Source organism: Pelodiscus sinensis, chromosome 2 (genome assembly GCF_052426305.1).
Source record: "Pelodiscus sinensis isolate ZL-2025 chromosome 2, ASM5242630v1, whole genome shotgun sequence".
Lineage (NCBI taxonomy): Eukaryota > Metazoa > Chordata > Testudines > Trionychidae > Pelodiscus > Pelodiscus sinensis.
This window is the reverse complement of record NC_143053.1, coordinates 141961473-141985712: the sequence shown is the minus strand read 5'-3', so window position 1 is coordinate 141985712 and position 24240 is coordinate 141961473. Positions and strand designations below refer to the sequence as shown.

Here is a 24240-nt window from a genome sequence, read left to right as displayed (position 1 = left end):
TGCTTTGTAAACAGTAAATCTGGCCAAGTACCTTTGCCATCAAACTTAGCCTGTGGACTATCTTTATGAAGAAGATGGAGGTCTGATAAATCAATATGCTGCATTTTCTGCTAGTACAGTAGCATTGGAACTCCAAGAATAGCAGTGTTAGGAGCATTACCTCGGCAGCACTAACACTTCACGACAGGGACACACACTCTCCAAAATTCCACATCAAACTACCATGCATATGGTGTACTTTTAATAATGCCTTTTGGTGGAAGTAACACTAATTAAAATTTAGTAGCTTTGGGGAAGAATGTAGATTTTCCACAGCTACATTAATTAATACATTCATGTATTTATAAATTACAAAGCACACATCTGAACTTGTGGGCCATTTACTTATGTTCCATCATGTGGAGCTAGCTATTTTCTGCTGTTTCTACTACCTAGTAGTAATTGTTACTACTACATTTTATAGCACCCCTTTTCCCAGAAATTTTAAGAGTACGAGAGATAGCTTGTTGCTGGAGAATAGCGTATGAACTTTACCTTTGTTTTGAAGGCACACCTACAGTAAACATTTGAGGTACGAGAGCACGGTCCACATTCTCCTTCATGGCAAAGATTTTCACATGTATGAATGAAATCTATCAAAATAAAATTGTACAAGTTATTTGTAAACTGAACCTTTTAATTTAATAGATGGTACTTAAGATCTATTGCACATGAACATGGGGACCACACTGAAGCTTCTGCATGAGAAGGCAGCTTCAGGGACGAGACAGTGCCTTCAAATCACCCTTTCAGGCCTGGTCTACACTGGGAGGTTAGATCTGAATTAGCTACATAAGGTCAATTTTCTGAACAATGAGTTGGCGCCACCAAGCCCATTTCATCAACTTTAAGGGCCATTAAAGTCGATTTCTATACTCCTGCTTTCATGAGGCGTAACGCTACATTCAGTTTGGATGATCAAACTTACAGCAGTGCAGACGCAGCACTGTGCATGTTGATGTTCTTGGCTGTGGCCACAGCTTTCAACTCTATTGCTCTCCAGGTGAACAGAAAACCTTTGGGAAAATCTGAATTTCATTTCCTGTGTGGCCAGCATGACAAGCAGACCTCAGAGCAGGGACCACAGCTGAGCAACACATCTGACCATGAGTTGCAGGAGTTCCCAGGGTCACAGACAAGCAAAAGCATGGCGTATGCAGGAGACCCTGGCCCTCTGGGTATGACTACACTTGCAGCCTAATTCGAACTAAGGCTGCAAATGTAGGCATTTGGAATTGCAAATCAAGCCCGGGATTTAAATATCCCGCGCTTGATTTGCATGTTCCCGGCCGTCGCCATTTTTGAAACTTACACGCCCAAACTGCCCGTGTCTACACGCAGCAGGGAAACGGGTGTTCGAAATAAAGCCATATTCCAAACTACCTGTTATTCCTCCTGCAATGAGGTTTAACAGATAGTTCGGAATAAGGCTTTATTTCGAACGCCCATTTCCCTGCCGCGTGTAGATGCGGGCAGTTAATTTGGGCTTGTAAGTTTCAAAAATGGCGACTGGCCGGGAACATGCAAATCAAGCGCGGGATATTTAAATCCCGGGCTTGATTTGCAATTCCGAATGCCTACATTTGCAGCCTTAGTTCGAATTAGGCTGCAAGTGTAGACATACCCTCACTGCTGTATGGGGAGAGGAATCTGTTCTTGAAGAACTACAAACCAGCAAAAGAAATGCAGATACCTATACCAAGGTTGCAAAGAGCATGGAGGGAGAAAGGATATGGAAGGGGAACCCAGCAGCGCCAAGTGAAAATAAAAGAGATGAGGTAGTCTTACCAAAAGACAAAGAAGGCAAAGAGACTGACTGAAGCACTGTCGCAAACATGCCGCTTCTATGAGCGGCTGCTTGAGATCCTTGGAGGCGGAGGGGGCTGACCAGCTTCCATACCCAGTCTGAGGATTCCTCCCAAGACATTTCTCAGGCAGCAGCGTGGAGATCAACATGGATGAGGAAGAGGAGAATGGTCACCAGGCAAGCAGGGCAACTGTTGTCACTAAGGCTACATCTAGACTGCAATCCTCTTTTGAAAGAGGCTTTTTCGAAAGATACTTTCAAAAAAGCTTCTTTCAAAAAAGAAAAAAAAAACCATGCATCTAAACTACAATCAGTACTTTTTCGAAAAAGCAGCTTGCTTTTTTGAGAGAGCACCCAGGCAGTCTGGATGCTCTCTTTCGAAAAAGCACAGTTTGCATTACATAGCACCATTTTTTGGTTCTTCCTCATAAAACAAGGTTTTCTGTGGTCAAAAAAACTGCCACGTTCTTTTGATTTACTTTCGAAAGACTGCAGCAGCAGTCTAGACGCAGGGGAACTTTTTTTGAAAAAAGGCCACCTTTTTCAAAAAAACCTGTAGTCTAGACACACCCTGAGAGCCAAGAACTTTTTATAATCTTGGAGACAATCTGCTCACATTCAGGCACTGATCCCGGGGAGGGCATTTTGGGTGAATTCATGTTTTATCTTGCTAAAAGTGGGTTAAGGCAATTGGGTGTGATCTGTGGTGGCCACTGAACCTACACAGCTGGGGGGCCCCCAGAACAGCTTGTTAACGTGTCTGGAGCCGGAGTAGATATCCTCCTTGCACATTTCCTAAAGCTGTTAAAGAGGAACTCCTTTATCCTTCTCACAAGGTTTCTGCGGAGGCCTGCCTTATTCCACCCTGCATGGTAGGACACCTTCCCACGCCAAGCCAGCAGTGAATGCTCTGGTGTCATTGTAGGAAAAGGTTCAGGTTTCTGACCATAGTCAGTCAGCATACACTTGCAACCACTCTATGTGATTCGGAGAAGACTGGCATGGCATAGCAACTGGCGCATGGCAACCTGGATGAAGTAGGGGGAGAGAATGCCTCTAAAATAAATCTGCTTGCTCATCCCCAATGAAGCATGGCTTGATCCCCTACTCTGCCACCCTACTCGGACTCCTGCTTCCCTCCCACCCACTCCTGTGGGAAGGGAAAGTTGCATTCTCCCAGCAAATGGGGGGTGCCGAATACACGGGCTCCACATAAGCCCCTCCTCTGCCCTGCTGCCATACCCGAACCCCCTCTCCCCTACTCCTAAGGGAAGGAAAAGTTGCCATCCCCCAGCAAACAGGGATGCCAAACACATGGGCACCATGTGACCCTTGCTCTTACGCCATGCCTAGACCCCTCCAGCCTGTAGGCTCATGCCACAGCCTGTTCCTTACCATGGCTGCCTGCCACCAAACCTAGTCCAGTTGCTCCCCTAAGAACTCTGAGGTGTACCTGCTGCATAGTGACCTCTTGAATACATAACTGCGACCTTGTACATAGCACATCCCTATTGTCTTTAGGCAGACCTTCCTTTTAATCTAACCGATTAAGTATTACACACTACACTATCTCCTGTAAAATCTGCCCTTCATTACAGTGAGAGTGGCAATGAGCCTGCTGAGCACTCCTCCATCCCTGCCAGCTGCCCAATTGTCACAAACTGACTAGGGATGAGATGTTCAAGATGCAAGGAACCGGAAGTGAGGAACAAGGAGAGTCTGTGTCACTCAGAGTGCATGTGATGGACCGCATAGGGACTTTCCAAGATACCTACATGCACAGGCCCCCTCCAGCCCTTGCGGACCCACACTGCCTCCTCGCCAAGTGTCATAACCTCCTTTCCGAGGAACTCTAGAAAGTAAGTGATTTTGAGCAGCCAAACACATGGGCAATAAAGAGAGCACAGCAGAGGACAGTGCAAATCAGTTTTTATGAATGGCCAGTTTTGAGAGTCATGCATGTTGCTGTCAAGGAGGTGCCCCTTCATTCAGTGTGCTTGGATGAAGCATCATGAAAAAGTACCCCTTGCGGTTTATGTACTCCTAGCCAAGATAGGAATGTGTATTCCATATATCATCCCACCGCTGTGAGGGAACCCCATTACAGCAGAGCCCTCCACATTTCCCAGAGCCACTATCCTCCGTAGCAGAAGGGTATCGATTGCCTTGGCCACTTGGATAACAACAGCGCTCACTGTGCATTTCCTCACCATGAATTGATTTCCAACTGACCAGTAGCTGTCTGGTGTTAAAAGATTCCATGGGGCAATTGCCACACACTTCTCCACTGTCAGATCAGGTCTTATTCTGGTCTTCTTGGGCTTCAGCATAGGGAAAAGCAATTCACAAAACTTCCATAAAGTGGCCTTGTGCATTTGGAAGTTTTGCAGCTACTACTGATTGCCCCATACCTGGATCACAATGCAGTCCGCTCAGTCTGTGCTAGTCTGATGGCACCAGAACCAGCCTTACACTGTGCCCAGAAGATCAAACGCCAGCGGCATTTGCCAGTCACTTAACTCAAGTGGTTCACAGAAAAGTATGATCGTGGCATCCCAGGATTTGTCCTCATTCTGGCAGGCCCTGGATATGCTCTGGACATACTCCAGCATTGGGTGCACATGGTTAATATTATCATAATGCTCTGATCCTCAACCGTATCCACTACAGATCCCACACTTCCGCTGCTAGAGTCTACACGGATAATCAAGAAAAAAAAAGGGTGCAAAGTCTTCAGTTGCTATTGAGCAGGGGAGGAGGGACGAGTGCATTATGAGACTGACAACGTATCTGGAACCACTCACTGCACAGTTTTGGTCCCAGCATACACTGGGAGCATAATTCAGAATGCAAAGAGGCACAGATGCTGTGGTATAGCTACCCACTGTGCTTCGCTCTCAAGTTGATGACAGCCATCCTACTGGGAACACAATACTTCAAACTATGTTGAATTGTTGCACACACTGGTGATATGCACCATCAACTATACAAAATCAGGTGTTAAAACATCGACCTTAATAAATTCGACCTTATCTTTCAGTGTAGACATGGCCTCGGTCTGTCTCATGTATGTGTTACAGATTTTATGTCAGAAAAAGTATAACAATTAGGTCTTTTATAAAATTTGCAACTTAAAGTTGTACATTGCTTTGAAATATTTAATGAAAAAGGCTCATAATTGTGTTTGTTCATTTTAATAAATCTACGGCCTCTAGTATTTCACTTGCACAATTTTTATACTACTAGTATTAAACGGATACACTTTGCTAAATACTTTTCATATAAATATATAGAATCAAACTTCTGATTTAACATGGTGCTGTCTGACCAGATGAATTATTGAGGAGCAGTATGTTAAAAACCATTTTAAAAAACAAACAATTTCCCTGTATATAATCAGATTTTTTTTTTAAAACAGAGAACAATTCAACAAATTCATTTTTTACTATGTGTACAGGCAGTCCCCAGCTTACTTACAAGATAGGGACTGTAGGTTTGTTCTTAAGTTGAATCTGTATGTAAGTCGGAACTGGCATCCAAATTCAGCCACTGCTGAAACTGACCAGCGGCTGACTACAGGAAGCCCGAGACAGAGTTGCTCTGCCCCGGGCTTCCTGGAATCAGCCGCCGATCAGTTTCAACAGGCTGAATCTGGACGCCAGTTCTTACATACAGATTCAACTTAAGAACCCCAGGCGTCCCCAAGTCAGCCGCTGCTGAAACTGATCAGCGGCTGATTCCAGGAAGCCCGGGGCAGAGCAACTCTGCCTCAGGCTTCCTGTAGTCAGCGCTGGTCAGTTTTAGCAGCGGCTGACTTGGGGACGCCTGGGGCAGAGCAGCTTGGGTGCTGCTGGGTTGCTCCAGTAGCGCCGCTCCTCGGTGCTACTGGACCAACCCGGCAGCACCCAAGCTGCTCTGCCCCAGGCGTCCTGATTCAGCCGCTGCTGAAACTGACCAGCAGTGGCTGAATCAGGACGCCTGGGGCAAAGCAGCTGGGGTGCTGCCAGGTTGGTCCCGTAGCGCCCAGAGCGGCACTACGGGACCAACCAGCAGCGCCCCAGCTGCTATACCACAGGCGTCCGGAGAAAACCTGCGGAGCACGGGAGCAGCGGGACAGCCCAGACATGCCGCAGCTCTCCTGCTGCCCGCGTGCTCCGCGGCTTTGCTCTCCGTCTCCCTGGTCTGTTGGTCTCCAGCAGACCAGGGAGACGGGGAGCAAAGCCATGGAACACACCGGCAGCGGAACAGCCGTGGCGCTTCTGGGCTGTCCGCTGCCCGCGTACTCCCCGGCTTTGCTCCCCATCTCCCTGGTCTGGGGAGACGTGGAGCAAAGCCGCGGAGCACATGGGCAGTGGACAGCCCAGACGTGCTGCGGCTGTCCCGCTGCCGGCGTCCTCAGAGGCTTTGCTTCCCGTCTCCCTGGTCTGCTGGTCTCCAGCAGACCAAGGACACGGGCAACAAACCCTGTTCGTAACTGCGGATCCGACATAAGTCGGATCCGCGTAACTCGGGGACTGCCTGTACTGATCTTCTGTATGCTGTTTAGCTTGGAAAAAATGGAAAACTTGACCACTTTCCACATTGCCTACAGTTCATCAAAATGATTGCTGGCATAGATCCACACTATAGGAGAGGCACAATGTCTTGTGTGCATGAATTTGGCACTAGGGAAGAAAAATGTTAGTCCTGCTCTAAGGAGAAAGTGGATTCATCTGAAGAATACTAAACAGGCAAAACTTTGTCTGAGTTCATCTGAAATGCTCCCCTCTGAATAATAAGGTCCACAGATCCATTGCAGTGGGATTCCAGCCTAATCAGCCTAATTTTCCATTTGAAAGCCAAACCAGACCTGTCAGTCCCTGGAAGGAAATCATCTCACTACTATATAGCAAAAAATCATCAAATGGTCAATAGAATAATACAGAATTCATTTCAAGAATAACTATTTATAGAACTGAAAGCTTAAGCAAAATTCTCAGTTTATTACTTTGAAAATCAGGACCAATGCCTTAAATTGGCATTGAAAGCTGACCAGGAGCCAGGGGGATAGCCTTGTTCCCCGCTTGTGCTTGTGCTCACGCTCACAACAGCTTCAGCCATGGAACAGGTGAGCAGATCCTTCTGTCCCACCTGGAACCTGTTTTGTCTGGATGCAGCTTGGAAGTGACAAATGCAGAGATCACTGTGACCACTCATCCCAGAAGAAGGGATATTTCCTGAGAAGTCCAAAGTCATTTTTGGAAACTGATGCTTCCTGGTCATCCAAGCTTAGCAAGGAGTACAAGGCCTCCTATTAATCTGTTAGCCGGGGGATTATACACTAATGCACCTCTTCCACGTTAAGGGTCAGATAAGAACTAGGCGTTCAATTTGAACTTTCAATAAGTAAAACAAAGACCTAATGACCACTCCTATGATGCATGCTACCCATCCTCCCTCAATCCACTACTTTATAAACTTGAAATCTCTCTGGCTCTTCTTAGGTAGTTTAGGCCTTTTGCCTCACCCAGATGACAGAGAGAGGATTAAAGAAGACTGTAATATACACTGTATCAAGGAGTGGGTCTAAGGCAACGTGTCCAAGGAGGAAATGTGAGGTAAAGAAAAAAAAAGTCTGTTTATTCACTGAAGGAAATAGAAACATTAAGGTAAGTCATAGTTCATCCTTTTTTGTGTTACCCACCATGAGGGTGAGAAGGAATACCAGACACTGAAGTTTATTTAACATGCTTTTGGCAGTCTAATGATATACGAGACCGGGTGTGTGTTAAAGAGACCATGGGGTCCCCTGGTTAGCCTGGCTGCCTGCAAAGGGTCGGTAATGTGAATTCTGTTTTCCTCCTGGTCTTGTCCATTACATACTGCTCCATAAAGAAAAGCATAGTCTTGCTGAAACTACACACAAAGCAGGACTTTTCCCGTCACAGAGTAAACCTGATAGCACACTTCTAATAATTCTGGAACAGAAGATTAAAGATTTTTTTCCCCCCCTTCATTTTCTTCTCTGCAGCAGAGTGTCTAAAACTGCCAGCAGTAGTGCAAGTACAATCATAAGAACTGACTGGTTCTTCATCAGCTTGGCCATACATCTTCCTTCCAGAGACTGACAGGATTGCTTCTGCCTTCAATATTATAAATAGGTGGATGACTTAATATAACAGATCTGTAGAGGATGCGCAATTTTCATTTGACCGTCAAATTAAATTCCCAAAAAACCTCTTAAAAACCCTTACAGAGCACTGAAGAAGAGTATACCAATGCTGACAATAAAGAAAGGTAAGATTAACAGCAGCATCTTCATCTTCCCATTACACTGACGTTAAAGAGGGCTGGAGGAGGGAATTGCTGGTGAGAAGGCACTGAATCTGTTTTTGCCTTTTAGGCAAAAGAGATCTTATTAAGTGTTTTTCTCTCTTTCCTTCCACATGACTGTCTGTGGGCTTTTTGAGACATGGGCAACTGAGCCCAAGTAGCTCAACAGATCTAAGAAAATGTTATTCCTTATGGGTGGACTTATCTCTGGAGGGACCCATCAGCAAAGAGTAAGTGTGTGCTACCTTTCCTAATCCATGATGAACAGAAATATTTGCAGTAAGTGATCTCAATGTGGACCTTGCACCTTCCATCCCTGGGAGTAGCAAGGAAAAAGGGGCAAGGCCATTGTGGGAAGGCCCACAAATACATCAAATTAAATGCCATTTAAAAGTTGTATTTGTATTGTATATACATGTTTGCTTATAGTTAACTTTCCTGTAAAGGAGGAAAGGGCCTCATAGGGAAACACTGCAAAACTCAGCTGGATGGTTAGAAATATCTGGAGGAACTAAGGATATAGGCAGGAATCATATGCAATCCCACTGGACACTTGTTCTCTAGAAATTTCTGCATTTACCTCCCACAATATCAAGTGTACCACCTACACTGTGGATCCATGTAGGCAATGCTAAAAAGCTGGTTGGTTTTATTTGTTTCTAGACAGCTGCACTTTCTGGTTCTTAAAAGTACAATTATAATTACACAACATTCAGGTTGCAAATTCTACAGATGCCTTTATAAAGCCAACTTGACAACAACCACACAGTCACACTAGAATTTTTGTTAATTTTTAACCTATTTTTTAAAATATAAATCTGGATTGCCTGTGTCTTTAATAATGGAATGCGTTTGTAAGTGTTTAAAGCAAAAAGTTCTAGTTACCACTGCTACCACAGGATAGAGGTTTGCCACATATTCTTCCACATGATGGGATGGGATCCGTGCAGAGTTTACGCTCAATATAGCCTAGTTCTAGTAATCTGCTAAGAGGAGTCTGCCCACAAGGACAGCAGTGCACTACTTGGGGAAGTCGTGGACAAAGCTGGCAAGGCTCAGGATGGCATATCTGTGTACAGCTGTGCCTTCCACAACTTAATTTTCTAAAAAAAGAGACATAGAAAGAATTATAAGTATATTCAGCGTCACTGACTGTTAAAATGACATGATTTTTCCTTTAGGTTTTGGAGAGAAAGAGGCCCTTACTTGCCACATATTTTCTGGCATGAAAAGTTTCCAAATCCATCAGAGAACTCTTCATTTGTTCCACACAATACATCTCGAAAGGTACTCCCACAGTAGCAGACTAAGGGAGAATAAGAAAAAAAAGATTATTACCACAAACTACATACAAGGAACACTGAACATGCAGAACAATACTACATTTGAAACACTGAACATAAATATTCAAAACAACCTTTAAAAGTGTACTTTAGTTGCATTATTTAGACTGTGTGCAGGTCTGTTGCTGCATAGAGGCTGTCTATATTTTTTCCTGTTAGTGCCTCTTGCTAATAAAAGTGACACAATAAAAAGGACAAACTAGTGGGGCAAATGAAGACTTAATCAGTATAGCAACACTTGACATTTTAAAAATGAAAATTAATTTTAATGAGAACTTTCAAGCATTTACTTTGTAAATATCATAAAAACACACCAATATTATTATGATTTTGTACAACATAGGAACCATAAAAGATATCAGGACAGAGGTAAAATACTTTTAGTTATTTGAAAATTGTAGGTCCCTTATTTAAGTGTATTTTTGTAAAAGTTTTATGTTACTTTTCAAACCACTGATTTTAAAAGTCCTAGGAGTCGCACAGAGGTAAGATTTTTCTATTCAAGATTAATATTTAGAATATCTTGTTACTTGGTATATCTCCCATTTTGACCTACAGAAACCCTAGCAGATAATTTTTTTTAAAAGTAAAATAAATAAAATTAAGTTCTGTCTGAAGCAAGATTTTATTGAAATCTGGAAGTAATCTCACTGATAAAAGATAAGCATGTGTTCAGTCTTTAGATGCAAACATTTTAGCTCTACTCACACAATTTACAGAACTACTAATTGATAGAATTTGTCATGATAGCAAATCCAATTACAAAATTAATTAAAAGAGGCACAACACCAACTCCGAATTAAGCTGCCATTACCCATTACAGAAAATTTTTCTTTTCTTGGTATCATTCAATTTCACATAGAACACTAAAATTTGGCAAGGGGATAGTCCTAGGGCAGGCTGTGCTTGACCTTAATGAAAATATCTTTTAGGTTCCGAAGTAACAAAGTAAGGATGCTTAAGCAACAACAGTACAGATATAAGTTCAATCACAAAGTTAAACAGGTAACAAAATGGGTTAGAGGACAGTACAAAAATACTGACTATAGTAGTCTAGATTTATACAAAGAAAACTCCTGTCTCATGAGTTAAAATGCTTGTTGGTAGAGGATTAGTGTACCCTTGGGGAAAGGATGATGTTACTTTTCAAGCAAATAGATAGTTTTCCCTAAAAAGCTGGATGCACATTTTATCATACAGTATAATTTTAAAACCTTTTTACTTTCCACATCTTTGGGGCAAGTTGCCTTCTTTTGTCTCCTTCCCCTTATTCTTTTGTGCTCATCCCTAAAATTGGGGCCAGCAAGACAAACTGGTTTACCTCACCATCACGCGTTCATCATCACTGCAATATCAAGTAAGAAAAGCAACTGCCACAATGTAAGCAGAGGCAGAATGAAGACTGGCTGTTGACCACTCTCTGGCTGCTCTACCTGCTCCACTCTTGTCCACACATTTTGGAGGCCCACAACAGGAGAAGGCAGGCTGGCTCAATTTCCCCAGCTGTAGAGCCCTCAAGACGCATGGAACAAGCTCCATAGTGCCACTATTTAAAAAAGATGAAAATAGCTCTGTCTCCACCTTTAGCACCATAAATATATTTTTCCACTGTATAGAAAACTAGGCTGTGTATGTGCAGTCTTCCTTAGATGTTAATTTTATAAACTTAGTAGAAAATCAGTCTTTAAATTATTCTTCATATACTCAGACTATAATTTTAAAAGACTCATAACACAAAACCCAATTTCACTGGAACAAAAGCATTCTCTTTAGAGGAGTTATTTCCAAATTAATTGTAAACTTCCTACCAGTTTTACCACTGAAAATCAAAATAATATTTCCATGTTTTGTTTTTTAATTTTGTTTTTCCCCTTGTCAAAGTAACTTATTTTTTGCTTAAAAACTTTCCACGAGGTATTTATCTTCAGGTAAAAATTGAGCCTCAAAAAATGCAATCCCAAAAGATGAAATTCAAAATGTTAAGCAACTGAAAAAGGTTATAAAACTATAGCAGTCACACTCCCATTATACTGGAAGAGACCCTATGTACTACCCAAATTTTAGATTAAAGCCCAGCCAGTGAAGTACCTAATTCCAGGTTTCACCATAACAAGAAAGATCTTTATATAGCTGCATCAGCAAAAGGACAAACATGGGACCTGTTTTTAGGGTATCTGGGAATGAGTATTAAATTATTTCAGTATTCAGAAGTGCAAGGTTTAAGATATATTTGAATATATTAATAATAGCATAGATAATTTATTCTTACCTATTTTAAAATTAAATGCAACTTCAGCAGTAATTAAAAAAAAAAACCTTGATTTAAAGATTACCTGTTATTTTGCTCACTACTATACTCTAATTTATTTGCCAACTTGTCATTAGCTACCTTAAAGAAATTAGAAAACACCTCTACTGAACATACAAATCTAAAGTACATTTCCACTTTTCTGATACCTACCTTGCTGTACTGTAAGCTGGCAAGGATGACATTTTCCCACATGGCACACCCGGGCACAAGTATGCCTACCACAATTTAAAGTATTCCCGCATACATTAGAACAATGAATTGTGGTAGACTGGCCACAGCGAACTGAATGACTGTAGATAAATAGGATACTGTTGTTAGTATAATATATTTTAATTAGATTTAAGGATTTAACATATTTGAAATACAAATTACCCCTTTCCAATATATGGTGCAGCATTCAAAAATTAAGTTCTATTTGTTAAGGTCAGTCATAATTCTGATCAAGAGTAATGCTATGGTCTTAGACTCCTCACACATCACAACATAAAGAAAAGAATTTGACATCACACTAATGAGGTGCAGTGTAGTATTTAAACTGCAGAATATGATTTTGCAATTGATTCAATAGTCTGGGGACAACAGTGCATTTATTACCTTAAGATACTTTGATTTATTTTAAGTGGGGCCTTAACTCTGAATTTCCTGAGTTATAAGTTTTGGGACTGAGACAGCATCACTGTGTAGCCGATAGGCATAAGTATTTTCTAGTTAAAGCACAGACATAAGTTAAGACATAAAGCAATGAGCCTACAGGTCTATATCCCTGCAAAACATTAGCTTAAACAGTTAGTATAATGCTTTGAGACCTACGGCCTTAGCAAGAGCAAATTTCCAGACAGTAACTTCAAGTTTTAAGGGAACTGGGAAAGATGTGCTTACAGGGGAAGTTCATATAAAATGATATCATATATCTGCAAGAACACTAGATTGATACCAGGCTTGGATATTTTAGAATATAGTGTTGGCCATACAAGGTCACTTATAAGTCAGTTTTGCTAAGAATACATATTGGTCTTGTAAGAATTAATTTAGACTCTATGAAATAAATGTCTGTATGTTGCTGCATGTATCAGTCTCACTTATATCTATACTCCATGTTAGAAGGTAATACTGAAGTGTTTGCTCTAACTGCAAACTCCCAGCCCCTGCCAGTCAGGGGAGAAACATTACTAAATATAAAATACTAGTTCGCCACAAGAAGTGTTATCTATTGTTCAACAAAAAAAGGCCCATAGGCCCCAGACAAACCACTATGGAACATGAAAGGACTTCTTTTTATTGCTCCCCACTCACTCCTTGAACTCTGGGCCAAGGCAATACAAATCCCTGTCAAGAAGAAACTGCATCTTTTTGGCTGTCCAAACTCTGAGGGTCCCTAGGAGACTCCTGGGTTGGCCCTGAAAGACACACCACTACAACTCTGACACTCTCAGGAGCTGTCTTGCTTTAACTTGTAATAATTGTCTTACTCCTTTTTCCACCCTTGTTAATAAACCTTTCAATAGTTTATTACAGGATAGGCTACAGGCGTTGTCTTTGGTGCAAGATTTAGGGAACCCAGATAGGTCAAGAGTATTGCAGGGCCTGGGTAAGGTATAGGAGGAGCCAGCACCAAGCTCTGAGAAGGGTTGGGGTGCTCTGGTGGCAATTTGGAAAACAAATGTAGCCATAGAAGCAGGCAGCAGCTGGGATGCTTGGGCCCTTCTCAAATGCCAGGTCTCAGGGCAACTGCCCCCTTTCACTTCCCCCCAAATCCCCACTACTTTCTCTGAAGATCTGACGATGTGGTCAAACAAGCTCTGGGGTTCTAAAACTACAAGACTTTTAGTAATGAATTAACAACAGAACCAAGATCAGGGCTTCGTTATGATTTTTTTTTTTTTTTTACCAGAACTATTGAAATGCCAGAGTATATTTTAACGTTTATCTACAACTTTCCTAAAATCCTAAAAATTCCTGTATACTTTGTTTCTCATAGAGAGTCATTACAAGATATTAGTAATGACTTTTTGTTAAAATATGGCATTATTTGAATTTTTAAAAACCAGTAACACATTTTTTGCCTCAATAGGAATTTTTAAGACTTTTTCCAGGATATAGAGTTGTAGTTCTCAAACTGTGAGTGGAGTAGCCTGAGCTGTCAGACTCGCCAGGGCCAAAGTCCAAATGTAAATCCCACCACCTGTGGCCAGAGCTCAAGTGCTTCAGCCCCAGTCAATGGGACTCAAGTTACAGGCCACATGCCTGCAGCTGAAACTCTTGGGCTTCAGTTCCCCCTGCCCTAAAGAGTGGGGTTCAGGTGGGCTCAGCCTTCAGTCCCCACTCCTGGAGCTGTGCAGTAATTTTTTTTGTCAGAAGAGGGCCATGGTGTACTAGAGTTTGAGAAGCCCTGGTTTAGAGCAACATGTTTACATTAACTCAAGGTATCTCAAATTACCTTCACAAACAACATTTAAGATTACTATAAAATTAGAAAAACAATTCTATTTCATATATATCAATCAATTTCAGCTTCCATTCCATTTTTGTGGGTCTCACAAAAAAAAGGAAAGGAAGTTTTAAAATATATGAAAATGTGATTGTAAGTTGCCAACAAGATTCAGTTTCAGGTACTACATCTCTCCCCATTTAATTTTGTTAAGAAAAGAGTAGATTTCAAATATACTGCATCTACTTTTCAGCAAAGTTTTAAGACACACCATTGGACATTCCCAATACATAGATTGGGAGCATATCTCAAAGAATAGAAACTTATTACAACTTGTATTTATAAAATTCCCCATTTTTATTTGTAAAATAAAACTCTCTCACCTTGTTCGCCCACATTCACATGTTTTGGTCATAAAGGCAGGACACGATGGGCAAGGACCCGGATGGCAGAGGCTTAAAAAAAACCATTTTAATAAGTAACAATGTATTAACCTTTACACTTATTTAATTTGGCAGAGACAGGAAGTTTCTATAGTCTGCAGTGTTATAAAAGGCCTGTAACTTTAAAAACACAACACTACATTCTCAGAACATTTGTGTATATTTATTCTTAAAGTGTTTACAAAGTTATACTTACAGAAAAAATGTAAGTGACAATTGAGGACCTATACCACACACCCAAATCCTTGAGAACATGGAAATAAGTTAAGGGCAAGGTTTGCAGCATTCTTTGCCACCTTTACATCCACTAGAACATCGTTGATAACACACTTCAGGACTCTCACAAAAGTTTTGCCTATCTTTCAGATCTTCAAATCTGCTGTTCTGTGATACCCCACCCTCATAACATTTTAGGCATTTAGCATATATTTGGATAAGTATTCTTTCAGACTCCACAGTTGTTTTTAACTCTAATATTTATCTTTGAGTACGAGTGTACTGACAAAAGACCTCAGTCACTGGCAGATGCGATTGAACCTGCGATCTCTGAAGCTTAGTGTATGAGACTATCACATGGCAGTTAATAGGGCCCTACCAATTTAACAGTCATTTTTGGTCAATTTCATGGTCATAGGATGTTAATCCTAAATATCACTGTTTCCACTATATAAATCTGAAATTTCAAAATATTGAAATTATAAGGGTCCTGTTCCAAAAAGGAGATATGTGGAGGGGGGGAGTAGACCCACCAGCAGCAGCACAGAAGGGTGCCATGGTACAGCACTGGGGGTGGGAGGAGAAGCTAGTGGCGCCTGGGGAGAAGGAGGGAGAAGCCAGCCTGGTGCGCCTGCATTAGCCCCACTCTCCAGGCTGGTGCCTCTGATAGAAAGGCGGCAGTGTAAGGGGGCAAGTGGCTTGGAAACAATATGTATGAGGAGCCAGCTTTTAAGCCAGCTCTCTGCGAATACGAGCTCCTGCCTGCCCCCCTCACCATGTGCACTGCTGCCTCTGACAGAGGCAGCAGTGTGGGGGGTGGGTCAAGTGGCTCCACAGAATTCAGTGCTCAGGGGGACTAGTCTTGAAAGCCAAGTCCCCACAGGTACTGGCTCCAGCCTCCCCTCCCGCACTGCGTATAATGAAGAGGCTGCAAGGGGTGGGGCAAGTTCATATAGTCAACAGGATTAACCAATAAATCCAGGTGTATCAATTAATCATGTATGTGACAACACATTGACATCCCTACCTGCTAACTCCTCCTAAAATAACCATTTAACCCCTTGCAACTGCCTTTCAGATCAGGACTCCCAGTTTGATGAACTCTGGTCACCGCCATGAGAATGCCCCATCCTAGCAGGCATAGTTTACACTGATATTGAAGAAAAGAGTGATTGCAGACTGCGAACATATCTAGTCTAGCTTGAATCTAACTCACTCATGGCATAACTAAAAATAGCAGTGAAACCATGGCAGCACAAACTTCAGCAGACAAAGAATGTATAAAACCATCTGGGATCCTGGGTATAGTCTTACGTTTCTACCCTGCAATGAAGCTCTTGCTACCATAGTTTTACTGTTATTTTTAGCTGTGCTAGCTAGATTAAAGCTTGTGTAGGTATGCCTACACAAGCTGCAATCACACCTTTGATTGGAGTGTACATCCTTTGTGAAATCTGTCTTTTCCTTAAAGACTCATTTAGCTCAAAGACTAATAGTGGATTCTTTTAAATCCATAAGTCCAGGATTCCTTTCCATACAGGTGACCTGATTAGAGGCACCATTACACAATATGTAGCTACTAAAGGAGAACAAAAAACCATGTCACCATTATAAACTGTACCCATTCTTTGGCAGGGTCTTTATCATTCTGAACTGAAGTTCACAGCGCTTTAAATCCTATAAATAGGTTTGGAAGGATTAGATTTTATTTGTAAATTTCAGATAACATTGATTATATTGTATTCACACAAATGGATGAAAAATATTTCCTTCATAATTGAAATGTACAGACATTTACGGTAAAAAACGCTGAGAATTTAGTTTGATTTCATATTTCTTGTATATATGAACATGTGATCTTTACAATTTGCTTGAATTTCAAGACCTTCTTTTAGTAAATAATTATTACTGACCAAGTCCTCACTAGCAAGATGGTTTATTAGGTGATCGTCACCTAATAAACCATCTTGTTAGTCTTTAAAAGTGCTACATTACTGCTTTTTTTGTTTTACCGCAATCAGACTAACATGGCTACGTCTCTATCTGACCAACCTATTAGTTCCTGCAATGGTGAAAATTTAAATAAAATAAAAAAAAGTTTTAAAATCCACAATTTTGCACAACCATGAAAATTTAAAATCAATAAAAATAAACTAGCAGGCTGTGCCCCCTGATTGCTGTGCTCACCAACCCCCCTGTTGTGGGGACAGGCAACCCTGGCTCTCCCCCCACCCATCTGGGAGGGCCAGGCTGTGGCCGTGCCAGTCAGGGCCCCCTTCTCCCCAGGTCTGAGCCATGTTGGGCCATACTTTCCCTCCGGCCATTGGAAAGGGGAGGGGAAGACTGGGGCCATAGGCAGCCCCAGACCTCCATATGGGCCCTAGGAAGGACCAGGCTGGGGATGGGTGGGGCATGTTCCTGTGGAACACAGAGTGACATGACGACGTCATTCTGTTGTCCCACAGGAAGAAACTTTATAGATATAAAAAGCCCAGATTTTAAAAGTTCAGCCCAGGTTGCCTGTAAAAGCATCTGCAGATACAGAAACAGCATTCTCTGAATCTAAAAACATGAGTCTCTACTACTTGAATTAAAGAACCAGGTGCAGACTCAAGCTACTACTTGCGGTCTAAAAACTAGTTAGGGTGGGTTACAACATTTTTTTCTAAAGTTCTCTTGTGTATCTGATGTACTATGTTCTCCTAATCCCTCTGCCATTGTAGAGATAATACTAATGCTATAATTATAGCTTATGTCCTCAGCAACACTGTGTCAACATTAACTCTCATCACTAACCACTATCTGTTATCAGTAACAGTGACAATCTTGAATAAAAGCGAGCAGTCTTTGTAGCACCTTAGAGATGATCTCTCTCTCTCTCTCTCTCTCTCACTCACACATATATATATATTTAAAGACATACTGCAATCTTTACCAGGAACTTTTCTAAAGTATTCAGAAAAGTTTCCACTTAAAATGTCAGATAGCAGGAAAAAATGTCACGTGGCACATTTTAAAAGGTCATAACTAGTCTTGTTACATTTCATCACTACAAATCACCAGAAAAAAAAGTCACACTGTACAGTATGAATATGGCCTTGATCTTCTGCCTCAAAATCTTCATTCTCCTTTTTCACCATACTGAAGTTGAAATTCCAACACCTTTCTCTATTTCCCGACTATAATTGAAGTATTCACCACAGTGAGTATCACAGCTTAGGCTCTAATTCAAGTTTCCCTCCTTCAAAACTTTGTGAAAAATTCTCTTTTGAGGCTCACTACTTTTCATATTTTGATTTTCTCCAAAGGGGAGGTGTTTTATAAAATTTGAGGAAAAGCCTTTTACTTATTTGAGTTACTAATAAAAAAGAAACACTATGCACATTTCGTTCATAAAAAGTGATACTTTCTCATGGATAATTCAAAAATAGGCTATCAGGAAAAAAATTAACATTTCAAATATGGTGATCATGCTAGTTTTTCCCCAGGATGAGGAGAGACACATGCTGAACAGCCTGAGGGCAGAGGAAGGAACCATGAATCAGCTGCACTGGAGCTCTGACATGTCTTTGAAGGGGACACAGGTTTAGAAACTTGCCTGCCTATGAGAAGGCTGTGGATACCACAAGAAACTAAGGATGTTAAAATGCAATTATCTGGCTAATTGTATCGTGCTGCTATGCAGAGCTACAGCGGAGGTAGCTCTAGGAGATGGCTCCAGAGCCACCCACGCTGCTGCTCTACATTTTAAATGTAGCAAGAGCTGCTGAGCAGGCTGCTATGCCGATGCTGAAGAAACCGGCTTTTAAGACAACTCCCCCCAGCACCAGCTCCTATGCCTCCCCTTGGTGCCTTTCAGAGGCAGCAAAGAAGTGGGGAGGGGGGCTGCAGAGGGCACAGGGTGAGTAGGGACTGTTTGAGACCCCACTCACCCTGTGCTCCCTGTGGCACTTCTGCTTTTAAAATGTACAAGAGTCCCACAGGGCTCTTAAACATTTCAAAAGGAGAAGCACCAGCAGTGGGAACTGGCACCAGCAGGGACATTAGTTAATACTTTACTTCAACAAACTTCATTTTAAAGTAACATGAGAAAGTTAAAACGCTTCATCCGTTTAATAATTTAAATTAAACCATTCTCTCTAGCTGGAGCACTAGCAAAATGGCCCAGGAGAATTGGTGGTCTGCAGAAACGTTTTCATTGAGCCAGGTGGGCTATGGGCCAAAAAGTTTGAGAACCACGAGCTAGGTGACCATAATTGCCCCTTCTGGCCTTACAAAAGTATGAATGGGTACTAAGCTAGTTATACACTGTTAAAACAAGTAGGGAAGACCTCTAAACAAAGCTCTTTACTTTGCACTTCTATATTAGTGTTTATTACTTTTTCTTGTTTTCATTATTTACTACTACTACTTCAAATGCCTGATTCAAGGTTAGAGACCCACTGGCCATCTTTTCTCACTTTAAGGGAAAACAAACCTGCAGCTATAACTGATCACTATATTACCAAGCTACAAAATGTATTTTTCAAAGCAGTTTTAAAAAGTGAAAAAATTTAGAGACCTACCTACTAAGTTTGTCTTTAACACAGTAAACAACACACAGTGGTCAACATTTTTAAGTGTATGATTATTAAAAAAAGTTAAAAGGATGCATAATCTTTAACCTTAGTGGCAATACTTTAATTTAGAAGGCACTATTTTGGCAGGCTGGCACAAAAATTAACCAATCCTAAAAATAAACAAACAAACAAATAAATAAAATATATTTTTCATTCCTAACACAAAAAATAAAATCAGTTTTATAAGATGAATTGTTACACTTAACATCCTAATATTTTAGCCACAAGCATAAGCCTTTAAACAAATATTAAATTTTCTAAAAATGTTCACATTTTTAATCTCTCGTTACACTGCAATTTTTTTTTAAAATGAGATCTGAACTGAAAAATTGTTTATTATTTCTCCTCACTATAAAAAAAAAGTGAAGAGGAACAGAAAGTGTCACACTACTAATTTCCATGCTTCTACTGAAAAATATACTTGATCCAGTAATGTAATACATTTTATAGTCAGAATTAAAAAGATTGAAAAAGCTTTAATTGCTTCACTTTCCTAAAAAGAACCCGAAAATTTCTAACAAATAGTAGCTCGCATTAGTCACTGAAATTCTGAAAACTTTTCGTATGGGTACAGAGAATCATATTCCATAGTAATCATTTTCATACAAAGTTTCTGTTTATTCATTAAAAAAAACATCAAAACAGTGGTTTAAGAATTAAGTTACCAGCAAACTGAAAGGAAAAATGCAAATATCCAAGTAGATGTTTGCTTCCACAGATTTCACAAATGTTTGTAGATCACTAGTAAACATTATGAAAAACACTTTTACTTACATATTACAAGCATGTGGACAGCCTTGACCTGGTTTTTTTTTTCTACAAAGCTCTCCACAGCTGTGTGGAATTTCATTTCTATTCCATTCAGGATTGTTTACCCTACCTTAAAAAAAATCAGATATAAAACATTTGTAAAATTCAGTACTGTACAATAAAGAAAGATAAGGTAAAGATATTGAGAGTGATGAGGGAGGTAAAATCATGAATTTTGAGGTATCACATTTAGTTAGTTGACATTCTAAGCTCCTTTAGAAAATCAAAGACTTTTCCAAGATGAGCTTATTTTAAGAAGAAGTGGCAGCTGAATTAAGCTGCTTAGAAATGTAGTGTAAGTCTCAAAGATATGAATCACTGGTCAGAGTACGGGTGAGATATCCAAAAAGTATGCAGTTAATGCATTTATCCAACCACTCTGTAATTTTTTGTGCAGCATCCTATATATGGCAAAATAGAAAGCTAGGCCCTGGATCTGCACAGGAAAGTTGCACCTGTTTAACTTATGCTGTAATTAAAACTAGTGTACCAGTTTAAGTTACAGTTTGGTCATTTATTTCCATTAAATTAAACCTGTTTCCAGTCAACATATGCTAAAATAATAAAGTCATTCTTATACCAAAATAAGAGTGTACAAACAGGAATATGCACTGGTTTAACTATGTTGGGTTAAATTTACGTTAAAAAAGTTGCACTAATATGTGTAGAGACGGTACTATAATAGATGTAATTACCTCCACCTTGAACAAGGTATGCTAGTAATTTTCTAGATTTTTTTCCCTACTAAATGTCTTATCAATCCTGATATAACATTACTAAAAGAAGGTTTTATTTTAACATTAAACTAAATACTTGTTATATAATTTTATACAGGAACGAAACATAAGTCAGGAGGTGATCTTCCAATATCATTAACAAAGTAGCTATAAGAGCTTTTGGGGATCTAAGGAAAGATTCAACAATATTGGAAGGAATACCAATTGTAAATATGAAATACACTCACCACAAAAACAGGTGTAAGTTGCAGGAACGCGCGTTGAAACATTTTGACAAGCAGGACATCTCCAGCCACTATTGCCATCTGTAAATAAATGAATATACAAGAACTTAAAGTATGTTACTTCCCTTCCTATATATTCAGTGGTTGTTTGTGGCTGTTTGCTGTGTCATTTTATTAATTTACCCTTCTATGTTTCGCACTACTTGTCGAATTAGCAGTGGATATCCAAGAAATGGTATAAGCCTGAGTGAATGTCTTTTACTCTCTTTTCCAGTGTCATTAAATATTTAATTAACATTTGCAAGGAGAGCATAACTATTTCTAGTTGACTCAGATTTGTTTAACACCTTAGAGCTAAACTGTGTGTGGATAATATGCATGCAAGAGGGATAGTTTTGTTAACTGCAAAAGTCAGTAACATGATAATGTTTTGGCAGATGCTTCATTTTTTGAGAGCTACTTTAGTAGAGATTCTGAAGATGTAGTGGTCTATGGGAATAGGTTGTTAAAATAGGGCTCTGCTGCATATTTTTTATGCTTTTACTTAATGGCCATATCTTGGATTTATTTATATAGCTGTTTTTAGTATGTTCCATTTGGTATGGAGTTCTTAGAAAGGATAATAAAATACATGTAGTCCAAGGGTAATGTTAATTTTCATTTGATTGCTCCTTGTTAATTACCACTTGTTTTAATGTTTTTCATAGTCTATACCTACAAACTGTTTTAAATATATATTCATATCTAGGATTGTTTGTACTGGAGGTGCACATCACCTCAATATTGGTGTTCCACATTAAGAAAATTTAACCTACCCCCAAAAAATTCAACCTCTCCAAGGATGAAAAATGTTAGAAGGAACACTGCTTGGGTTTTCCCTGCATGAAATCTTAAGCAGATCAGAGATGACAGATCAGGACCCAATGGCCTTCTGATACTATCCCGTCAGCCTTTTGATCGTACAGTTTTAGAGGAACAATAAGCTTTTGATGTAGCCTTCTTCTTCCCAAACATCATGGTAATTACCATAAGGTAATTTATCCATTAAACAATTTACCACAAACTTTAAAGACACATATAAACAAGTCCTTTTATTATCATAGTCATAGCTAAACATGCACAATTAGTACTACCTCTAGATTCTAGCAATATAGTTTGCATTTCAAAGTTCTAGCCTGATTAGTATTGAATTATTCTAATTACCAGGGCTTGACAAACCACTGAATCTACTCACCCATGGCAGTAGATTTCAGCTGGTTGCTCTGAGCGCCCCATTCACCGGCGCTTCGCGCATGCACAGTCCCGGTCTGGCGCACGCGCAGTGTGGGGCCGGCAGGTGGCTCTCGCCAGGGTTTGTCAAGCCCTGCTAATTACCATTAAAACTTTTCTGTCTTTTAAAGCTTTTCTCTGGTCATTTGGCCTGGAATCTGCTTAACCCTTTTCTGGCCATGTGTCACTCTGGGTACAAGATTTGATGCAATTATATAACAGTGGTACTAACAATGGTTGTTATGGTAATATTATAAAAAGATAATGTCACATTTCCCCTTGCATACATTCCCATTTATCCTCATTAACTCCTTGCCTCCCAGGAAACACTTGTCTGTCTAATCCCCTCCCCACCCCCAAAGACACACAAAATACTAGGATTACATTCCCCCTCAAAAAAAATGCCACCCATGACTTCCAAGTTGTAGCAATATCTGGACACGCCATTCAAAACCCCTTTTGTTTTAGATAAGAGCTTGCGATTAATTTAACCTTAGTATAGTTAAATGAAGAGTTCAGAGCCATCAATGATGATTTCAGCCGTCAAATTCAACAAGTCATGCAACTCTGCCAGTGATTAGTAAGGTTGTGTGTCATGGATTCCATGACTTTCTGTGACCTCCATATCTTCTGCAGCAGTCAGTGTAGTTGGCTACCTAAGATCAAGCAGCTGCTGAACCAGCTATAGCTGAAGAAGTTTGGCTATGGGATGGAGCTCAGGAATGGGGCAGGGATTAGGATGCAGGGTAACCTGTGGGGAAAGCATGTCCCTGCAGCTCCTAGGCCGAAGCATGGCCAGTGGGATCTGAGTGCTGACCCTGTTGCAGGAATTGCCCCCACAGCTTCCACTGGCTATAGGTCCTAGTCACTGGGAGCTGAAGAATTAGAGCTTATGGAAGAGGCAGCACACAGAGGAACCCCCCAAGCCTTCCCACCCCTTCGGAGCCATAGGGACATGCCAGCAACTTCCACGGAGTTGTGCAGAGCTGGATTGGAGCAGGTGCTTGGCAACTCCACCAATCATCCCTCCTGGCACCAATGGGGGTCCCGAGCTGTACACTACTGCACTGCCCCCAGAGCAGCAGAGAGTCCCAGGCTGCATGCCATTGCACAGCCCCTCGCACCCTCACCAGCAGGGATCCTAGGCTACCTCCCACCCTGAGCAGGAATAGTCTCCTAGGAATGCTCTCCCACAGAGTACCTGCAGCTCCCTCTCCCTCCCCGGCCCAAGGTTTAGTATGGGTATGCAGTATAATTGATGGACAGATCCAAGAAGTTTTAATTACTGCCCATGACCAGTCGTTAACTTTTACTAGAAACACTTGTGACTAAAACCAAGTCTCAGTGATTAGTTCTTATTTAATAGTACAAGGCAGAAGAAGTAGATGGGACGTTGGAGTAAGCCCCATAACTCAAGAATCCAAGTCAAATTATCTCAAATATAAACCACTAACTCCACCACATGACCGTAATCAAATTTTGAAGTAATCCAAATAAATAGATTTTAGACAGCTTACAAATACTGAACTTTAAACCATATAAAATGGCAAGTATATAAACACTTTGTTTATCTGTATTGGAATATGTGCAATGTAGAAAATGCACAAAGTAATTCTCTCAGGCTGCTATCACTACCTTGGGTAAATCTTGACTCCATTTTGATTCACTAATAATCAACAGTT

At 40.7% G+C, this 24240-nt stretch overlaps 1 protein-coding gene across 1 annotated transcript in view; it reads right to left on the bottom strand.

Annotated features, from left to right (window-relative positions):
- The window catches only part of NFX1 (nuclear transcription factor, X-box binding 1), a 92275-nt gene that overhangs the window by 55193 nt on the left and 12842 nt on the right, over positions 1–24240 (bottom strand). The window contains exons 4-10 of the mRNA XM_075921512.2: positions 21293–21370; positions 20293–20398; positions 14624–14695; positions 11963–12102; positions 9365–9464; positions 9044–9261; positions 535–632 (exon numbers count right to left, since the gene is read on the bottom strand). Coding sequence (XP_075777627.2) covers positions 535–632; positions 9044–9261; positions 9365–9464; positions 11963–12102; positions 14624–14695; positions 20293–20398; positions 21293–21370 — 812 coding nt within the window. The remainder of the gene's footprint in view (positions 1–534; positions 633–9043; positions 9262–9364; positions 9465–11962; positions 12103–14623; positions 14696–20292; positions 20399–21292; positions 21371–24240) is intronic.